Genomic DNA, 9,248 nt, shown 5'->3' on the forward strand with positions numbered 1-9,248 from the left:
GGTTAGACCACACTGGGAGCACTGTGCACAGTTCTGGTCTCCATATACCTGGGTTAGACCACACTTGGAGCACTGTGCACAGTTCTGGTCTCCATATACCTGGGTTAGACCACACTGGGAGCACTGTGCACAGTTCTGGTCTCCATATACCTGGGTTAGACCACACTGGGAGCACCGTGCACAGTTCTGGTCTCCATATACCTGGGTTAGACCACACTTGGAGCACTGTGCACAGTTCTGGTCTCCATATACCTGGGTTAGACCACACTTGGAGTACTGTGCACAGTTCTGGTCTCCATATACCTGGGTTAGACCACACTTGGAGCACTGTGCACAGTTCTGGTCTCCATATACCTGGGTTAGACCACACTGGGAGCACTGTGCACAGTTCTGGTCTCCATATACCTGGGTTAGACCACACTGGGAGCACTGTGCACAGTTCTGGTCTCCATATACCTGGGTTAGACCACACTGGGAGAACTGTGCACAGTTCTGGTCTCCATATACCTGGGTTAGACCACACTTGGAGCACTGTGCACAGTTCTGGTCTCCATATACCAGGGTTAGACCACACTGGGAGCACTGTGCACAGTTCTGGTCTCCATATACCTGGGTTAGACCACACTTGGAGCACTGTGCACAGTTCTGGTCACAATATACCTGGGTTAGACCACACTGGGAGCACTGTGCACAGTTCTGGTCTCCATACACCTGGGTTAGACCACACTGGGAGCACTGTGCACAGTTCTGGTCTCCATATACCTGGGTTAGACCACACTTGGAGCACTGTGCACAGTTCTGGTCTCCATGGACCTGGGTTAGACCACACTGGGAGCACTGTGCACAGTTCTGGTCTCCATATACCTGGGTTAGACCACACTTGGAGCACTGTGCACAGTTCTGGTCTCCATATACCTGGGTTAGACCACACTTGGAGCACTGTGCACAGTTCTGGTCACAATATACCTGGGTTAGACCACACTGGGAGCACTGTGCACAGTTCTGGTCTCCATATACCTGGGTTAGACCACACTTGGAGCACTGTGCACAGTTCTGGTCTCCATATACCTGGGTTAGACCACACTTGGAGCACTGTGCACAGTTCTGGTCACAATATACCTGGGTTAGACCACACTTGGAGCACTGTGCACAGTTCTGGTCATAATATACCTGGGTTAGACCACACTGGGAGCACCGTGCACAGTTCAGGAGAAACTTCTTTACCCAGAGAGGTTTGAGAATGTGGGACTCGCTCCCACAGGGAGGGGTCGAGGCGAGGAGCAGAGATACATTTAAGGGGAAGCAGGATAAACACATGAGGGAGACAGGAATAGACGGATGGGGTGATGGGGGAGATGGAGAGGGAAGGTAGGGGATTGATGTGGAACATAAACCCCAGCACGGAACGCTGGCGACCAATGGGCCGGTCTCGGGGCTGTAAGTAATTTGTAATTCCGGGTTACTGTGGGCTAATTGTAATAATGTTGACACTCACCATTCTGCGCATTCGCTGCACCTGTGGGAGCAATCAAAGAACAGGGGTTAAACACAGAGTAACGCTCCCTAGACACTGTCCCATCAAACACTCCCAGGGCAGGTATAGGGGGTTAGATACAGAGTAAAGCTCCTTCTACACTGTCCCATCAAACACTCCCAGGGCAGGTACAGTGGGTTAGATACAGAGTAAAGCTCCCTCGACACTGTCCCATCAAACACTCCCAGGGCAGGTACAGGGGGTTAGATACAGAGTAAAGCTCCCTCTACACTGTCCCATCAAACACTCCCAGGGCAGGTACAGGGGGTTAGATACAGAGTAAAGCTCCCTCTACACTGTCCCATCAAACACTCCCAGGGCAGGTACAGGGGGTTAGATACAGAGTAAAGCTCCCTCGACACTGTCCCATCAAACACTCCCAGGGCAGGTACAGGAGGGTTAGATACAGAGTAAAGCTCCCTCTACACTGTCCCATCAAACACTCCCAGGGCAGGTACAGGGGGTTAGATACAGAGTAAAGCTCCCTCTACACTGTCCCATCAAACACTCCCAGGGCAGGTACAGGGGGTTAGATACAGAGTAAAGCTCCCTCGACACTGTCCCATCAAACACTCCCAGGGCAGGTACAGGGGGTTAGATACAGAGTAAAGCTCCTTCTACACTGTCCCATCAAACACTCCCAGGGCAGTTACAGGGGGTTAGATACAGAGTAAAGCTCCCTCTACACTGTCCCATCAAACACTCCCAGGGCAGGTACAGGGGGTTAGATACAGAGTAAAGCTCCCTCGACACTGTCCCATCAAACACTCCCAGGGCAGGTACAGGGGGTTAGATACAGAGTAAAGCTCCCTCGACACTGTCCCATCAAACACTCCCAGGGCAGGTACAGGGGGTTAGATACAGAGTAAAGCTCCCTCGACACTGTCCCATCAAACACGCCCAGGGCAGGTACAGGGGGTTAGATACAGAGTACAGCTCCCTCTACATTGTCCCATCAAACACTCCCAGGGCAGGTACAGGGGGTTAGATACAGAGTAAAGCTCCCTCTATCTACACTGTCCCATCAAAAACTCCCAGGGCAGGTACAGGGGGTTAGATACAGAGTAAAGCTCCCTCGACACTGTCCCATCAAACACTCCCAGGGCAGGTACAGGGGGTTAGATACAGAGTAAAGCTCCCTCCACACTGTCCCATCAAACACTCCCAGGGCAGGTACAGTGGGTTCGATACATAGTAAAGCTCCCTCTACACTGTCCCATCAAACACTCCCAGGGCAGGTACAGTGGGTTAGATACAGAGTAAAGCTCCCTCTACACTGTCCCATCAAACACTCCCAGGGCAGGTACAGGGGGTTAGATACAGAGTAAAGCTCCCTCTACACTGTCCCATCAAACACTCCCAGGGCAGGTGCAGGGGGTTAGATACATAGTAAAGCTCCCTCTACACTGTCCCATCAAACACTCCCAGGGCAGGTACAGGGGGTTAGATACAGAGTAAAGCTCCCTCGACACTGTCCCATCAAACACTCCCAGGGCAGGTACAGGGGGTTAGATACAGAGTAAAGCTCCCTCGACACTGTCCCATCAAACACTCCCAGGGCAGGTACAGGGGGTTAGATACAGAGTAAAGCTCCCTCTACACTGTCCCATCAAACACTCCCAGGGCAGGTACAGGGGGTTAGATACCGAGTAAAGCTCCCTCGACACTGTCCCATCAAACACTCCCAGGGCAGGTACAGGAGGGTTAGATACAGAGTAAAGCTCCCTCTACACTGTCCCATCAAACACTCCCAGGGCAGGTACAGGGGGTTAGATACAGAGTAAAGCTCCCTCGACACTGTCCCATCAAACACTCCCAGGGCAGGTACAGGGGGTTAGATACAGAGTAAAGCTCCCTCTACACTGTCCCATCAAACACTCCCAGGGCAGGTACAGGGGGTTAGATACAGAGTAAAGCTCCCTCTACACTGTCCCATCAAACACTCCCAGGGCAGGTACAGGGGGTTAGATACAGAGTAAAGCTACCTCTACACTGTCCCATCAAACACTCCCAGGGCAGGTACAGGGGGTTAGATACAGAGTACAGCTCCCTCTACATTGTCCCATCAAACATTCCCAGGGCAGGTACAGGGGGTTAGATACAGAGTAAAGCTCCCTCTACACTGTCCCATCAAACACTCCCAGGGCAGGTACAGGGGTTAGATACAGAGTAAAGCTCCCTCTACACTGTCCCATCAAACACTCCCAGGGCAGGTACAGGGGGTTAGATACAGAGTAACGCTCCCTCTACACTGTCCCATCAAACACTCCCAGGGCAGGTACAGGGGGTTAGATACAGAGTAAAGCTTCCTCTACACTGTCCCATCAAACACTCCCAGGGCAGGTACAGGGGGTTAGATACAGAGTAAAGCTCCCTCTACACTGTCCCGTCAAACACTCCCAGGGCAGGTACAGGGGGTCAGATACAGAGTAACGCTCCCTCTACACTGTCCCATCAAACAATCCCAGGGCAGGTACAGGGGGTTAGATACAGAGTAAAGCTCCCTCTACAGTGTCCCATCAAACACTCCCAGGGCAGGTACAGGGGGTTAGATACAGAGTAACGCTCCCTCTACACTGTCCCATCAAACACTCCCAGGGCAGGTACAGTGGGTTAGATACAGAGTAAAGCTCCCTCTACACTGTCCCATCAAACACTCCCAGGGCAGGTACAGGGGGTTAGATACAGAGTAAAGCTCCCTCTACACTGTCCCATCAAACACTCCCAGGGCAGGTACAGGGGGTTAGATACATAGTAAAGCTCCCTCTACACTGTCCCATCAAACACTCCCAGGGCAGGTACAGGGGGTTAGATACAGAGTAAAGCTCCCTCGACACTGTCCCATCAAACACTCCCAGGGCAGGTACAGGGGGTTAGATACAGAGTAAAGCTCCCTCGACACTGTCCCATCAAACACTCCCAGGGCAGGTACAGGGGGTTAGATACAGAGTAAAGCTCCCTCTACACTGTCCCATCAAACACTCCCAGGGCAGGTACAGGGGGTTAGATACCGAGTAAAGCTCCCTCGACACTGTCCCATCAAACACTCCCAGGGCAGGTGCAGGAGGGTTAGATACAGAGTAAAGCTCCCTCTACACTGTCCCATCAAACACTCCCAGGGCAGGTACAGGGGGTTAGATACAGAGTAAAGCTCCCTCGACACTGTCCCATCAAACACTCCCAGGGCAGGTACAGGGGGTTAGATACAGAGTAAAGCTCCCTCTACACTGTCCCATCAAACACTCCCAGGGCAGGTACAGGGGGTTAGATACAGAGTAAAGCTCCCTCTACACTGTCCCATCAAACACTCCCAGGGCAGGTACAGGGGGTTAGATACAGAGTAAAGCTACCTCTACACTGTCCCATCAAACACTCCCAGGGCAGGTACAGGGGGTTAGATACAGAGTACAGCTCCCTCTACATTGTCCCATCAAACATTCCCAGGGCAGGTACAGGGGGTTAGATACAGAGTAAAGCTCCCTCTACACTGTCCCATCAAACACTCCCAGGGCAGGTACAGGGGGTTAGATACAGAGTAAAGCTCCCTCTACACTGTCCCTTAAACACTCCCAGGGCAGGTACAGGGGGTTCGATATAGAATAATTCTCCCTCTACACTGTCCCATCAAACTCTCCCAGGGCAGGTACAGAGGGTTAGATACAGAGTAAAGCTCCCTCTACACTGTCCCATCAAACACTCCCAGGGCAGGTACAGGGGGTTAGATACAGAGTAAAGCTCCTTCTACACTGTCCCATCAAACACTCCCAGGGCAGGTACAGCACGGGGTTCGATACAGAGTAAAACTCCCTCTACACTGTCCCATCAAACACTCCCAGGGCAGGTACAGGGGGTTAGATACAGAGTAAAGCTCCCTCGACACTGTCCCATCAAACACTCCCAGGGCAGGTACAGGGGTTAGATACAGAGTAAAGCTCACTCTACACTGTCCCATCAAACACTCCCAGGACAGGTACAGGGGGTTAGATACAGAGTAAAGCTCCCTCTACACTGTCCCATCACACACTCCCAGGGCAGGTACAGGGGTTAGATACAGAGTAAAGCTTCCTCTACACTGTCCCATCAAACACTCCCAGGGCAGGTACAGGGGGTTAGATACAGAGTAACGCTCCCTCTACACTGTCCCATCAAACACTCCCAGGGCAGGTACAGGGGGTTAGATACAGAGTAAAGCTCCCTCTACACTGTCCCGTCAAACACTCCCAGGGCAGGTACAGGGGGTCAGATACAGAGTAACGCTCCCTCTACACTGTCCCATCAAACAATCCCAGGGCAGGTACAGGGGGTTAGATACAGAGTAAAGCTCCCTCTACAGTGTCCCATCAAACACTCCCAGGGCAGGTACAGGGGGTTAGATACAGAGTAACGCTCCCTCTACACTGTCCCATCAAACACTCCCAGGGCAGGTACAGGGGGTTAGATACAGAGTAAAGCTCCCTCTACACTGTCCCATCAAACACTCCCAGGGCAGGTACAGATGGAATGTGCATTGTGATGTTGAAAGAATGTTTGACACAGAGACACATATTGAGATATTCAGACAGGTAACCTAAATCTGGGTCAAAGGGGTGTGTTTTAAGGAGCGTGTTATAAGGAGGAGAGAGAGGCGGGGAGGTTAAGGGAGGGAGTTGCAGAGCTTGGCGCCCAGGCAGCTGATGGCACGGCCGTTAATAAGATAAAAGAAAGACTTGCATTTATATCGCGCCTTTCACGACCAACGGACGTCTCAAAGCGCTTTACAGCCAATGAAGTACTTTTGAAGTCCAGCAGGAAATTTGTGCACAGCAAGCTCCCACACACAGCGATATGATAATGACCCGGATCGTCTGTTTCAGTGATGTTGGTCGAGGGATAAATATTGGCCCCAGGACTCCGGGGAGAACTCCCCCTGCTCTTCTTCCAAATAGTGGCCCCGGGATCTTTTACATCCACCCGAGAGGGCAGACACTGCCTCGGTTTAATGTTTCATCCGTAATACAGCCCCTCCGACAGTGCAGCAGTCCCTCAGTACTGCCCCTCCGACAGTGCGGCGCTCCCTCAGTACTGCCCCTCTTACAGTGCGGCACTCCCTCAGTACTGCCCCTCCGACAGTGCAGCAGTCCCTCAGTACTGCCCCTCCGACAGTGCGGCACTCCCTCAGTACTGCCCCTCCGACAGTGCAGCAGTCCCTCAGTACTGCCCCTCCGACAGTGCGGCACTCCCTCAGTACTGCCCCTCCGACAGTGCGGCGCTCCCTCAGTACTGCCCCTCCGACAGTGCGGGGCTCCCTCAGTACTGCCCCTCCGACAGTGCGGCACTCCCTCAGTACCGCCCCTCCGACAGTGCGGGGCTCCCTCAGTACTGCCCCTCCGACAGTGCGGCACTCCCTCAGTACTGCCCCTCCGACAGTGCGGCGCTCCCTCAGTACTCCACTGAGCGTGTCAGCCCTGAGGGAGGACTTTATCTCACAGGTTTGTGACTCAGAGACGAAGGTGTTAAGCCGTGCAGCACAGTGACTGCCAATGTCGGTCAGTGAGCACAGCGGGCACTGGGCCAATGCAGCCACTGTCGGAGCTCGAGATGCCAGAGCTGGAATTTGGCAACCGACTGATTTCAGAAAAAGCAGAAACCTTTTTCAAAAGCGGAAGTTTCAACAACTCGAACAGAGTAAGTTTCAAAATGTCCTGTTTGGTGAGATGCAGCATTTGATAATCTTGTGTGAACACAGTTACATTGCCGACCCAACCACTGTGTTGGCGGGGTTTCGATGTAAAGTGTGGGATTGGCTACAACACACACACTTTGCACGAATCAGGACACAAAGGTGCAGCAAAACCCAATCCCGTAACAGGCCAACAGAGGCAACACCAAGCTTGATTTATATCGTGCCTTTAATGCAGTGTAACAGCCCAAGGCGTATCGCAGGCGTAATCATCAAAAAAGACTTGATCCCGAGCCACATCACGAGAGATTAGGGACAGGCAACCAACAGCTGGGTCACAGAGGTGGGTTTTAAAGAGCATCTTGAATGAGCAGAGAGAGGCGGAGAGCTTTAGGGAGGGAGTTCCAGAGCTTGGGGCCCAGGCAACAGAAGGCACGGCCACCGATGGTGGAGCGATGGGAATCGGGGGATGGTCAGGAGGGCAGAATTAGAGGAGTGCAGAGATCTCGAGGGGGTTGTAGGGGCTGGAGGAGGTTACAGAGATAGGGAGCGATGTAGGAGCTGGAGGGGGTTACAGAGATAGGGAGGGGTGTAGGGGCTGGGGGAGGTTACAGAGATAGGGAGGGGTGTAGGGGCTGGAGGGGGTTACAGAGATAGTGAGGGGTGTAGGGTCTGGGGGTTACAGAGACAGGGAGGGGTGTAGGGGCTGGAGGGGGTTACAGAGATAGGGAGGGGTGTAGGGGTTGGAGGGGGTTACAGAGATAGGGAGGGGTGTAGGGGCTGGAGGGGGTTACAGAGATAGGGAGGGGTGTAGGGGCTGGAGGGGGTTACAGAGATAGGGAGGGGTGTAGGGGCTGGAGGGGGTTACAGAGATAGGGAGGGGTGTTGGGCTGGAGGAGGTTACAGAGATAGGGAGGGGTGTAGGGGCTGGAGGGGGTTACAGAGATAGGGAGGGGTGTAGGGGCTGGAGGGGGTTACAGAGATAGGGAGGGGTGTAGGGGCTGGAGGAGGTTACAGAGATAGGGAGGGGTGTAGGGGCTGGAGGAGGTTACAGAGATAGGGAGGGGTGTAGGGGCTGGAGGAGGTTACAGAGATAGGGAGGGGTGTAGGGGCTGGAGGGGGTTACAGAGATAGGGAGGGGTGTAGGGGCTGGAGGAGGTTACAGAGATAGGGAGGGGTGTAGGGGCTGGAGGGGGTTACAGAGATAGTGAGGGGTGTAGGGTCTGGGGGTTACAGAGACAGGGAGGGGTGTAGGGGCTGGAGGGGGTTACAGAGATAGGGAGGGGTGTAGGGGCTGGAGGAGGTTACAGAGATAGGGAGGGGTGTAGGGGCTGGAGGAGGTTACAGATATAGGGAGGGGTGTAGGGGCTGGAGGAGGTTACAGAGATAGGGAGGGGTGTGGGGAGCGAGGAGGGATTTGAAGGAGTGGATGAGGATTTTAGACTCGAGGCGTTTCGGGAACGAGGGACGAGCACTTACCCCAAGCGAGGCAGGACAGGAGCAGGGTGAGAGTGCTGATGGTGGGGCCAATGTGGGGCTCCATGGTGATAGCTGATTAATGATCCGTTCTGCTCCGTCTCCTGGTTCTTCAATCCTCTGTGGGGCTCTTCGGGTACGGACGGGAGAGCTGGAGGTAACCGAGGCTTAACCACAGGTCGGTCAGAGCCTGCCTTGGAGCTCGGCGATGACTCACTGACTCAGGAAACGCAGGGCACAAAGTCATCGTCTCTGACGCTGGTGTGACCATTTCCTCAGCACTGTCCACTGTCAACACAGACCACAAGCAACAGGAGCAGGAGGCCCATTCAGCCCCTCGAGCCTGTTACACAGGAACAGGAGGAGGCCCATTCAGCCCCTCGAGCCTGTTACACAGGAACAGGAGGAGGCCCATTCAGCCGCTCGAGCCTGTTACACAGGAACAGGAGGAGGCCCATTCAGCCCCTCGAACCTGTTACACAGGAACAAGAGGAGGCCCATTCAGTCCCTCGAGCCCGTTACACAGGAACAGGAGGAGGTCCATTCAGCCCCTCGAGCCTGTTACACAGGAACAGGAGG

At 53.8% G+C, this 9,248-nt stretch overlaps 1 protein-coding gene across 1 annotated transcript in view; it reads right to left on the reverse strand.

The window, feature by feature from the left end:
* The window catches only part of LOC139255982 (TYRO protein tyrosine kinase-binding protein-like), a 19,540-nt gene extending 10,660 nt beyond the window's left edge, over window positions 1-8,880 (reverse strand). The window contains exons 1-2 of the mRNA XM_070874067.1: window positions 8,673-8,880; window positions 1,496-1,516 (exon numbers count right to left, since the gene is read on the reverse strand). Of these exons, the coding sequence (XP_070730168.1) occupies window positions 1,496-1,516; window positions 8,673-8,736 (85 nt within the window). The 5' untranslated portion in view covers window positions 8,737-8,880. The remainder of the gene's footprint in view (window positions 1-1,495; window positions 1,517-8,672) is intronic.
* Between the last annotated feature and the right edge of the window lie 368 nt (window positions 8,881-9,248).

The sequence above is a fragment of the Pristiophorus japonicus genome, unplaced genomic scaffold, assembly GCF_044704955.1.
Source record: "Pristiophorus japonicus isolate sPriJap1 unplaced genomic scaffold, sPriJap1.hap1 HAP1_SCAFFOLD_665, whole genome shotgun sequence".
NCBI lineage: Eukaryota > Metazoa > Chordata > Chondrichthyes > Pristiophoridae > Pristiophorus > Pristiophorus japonicus.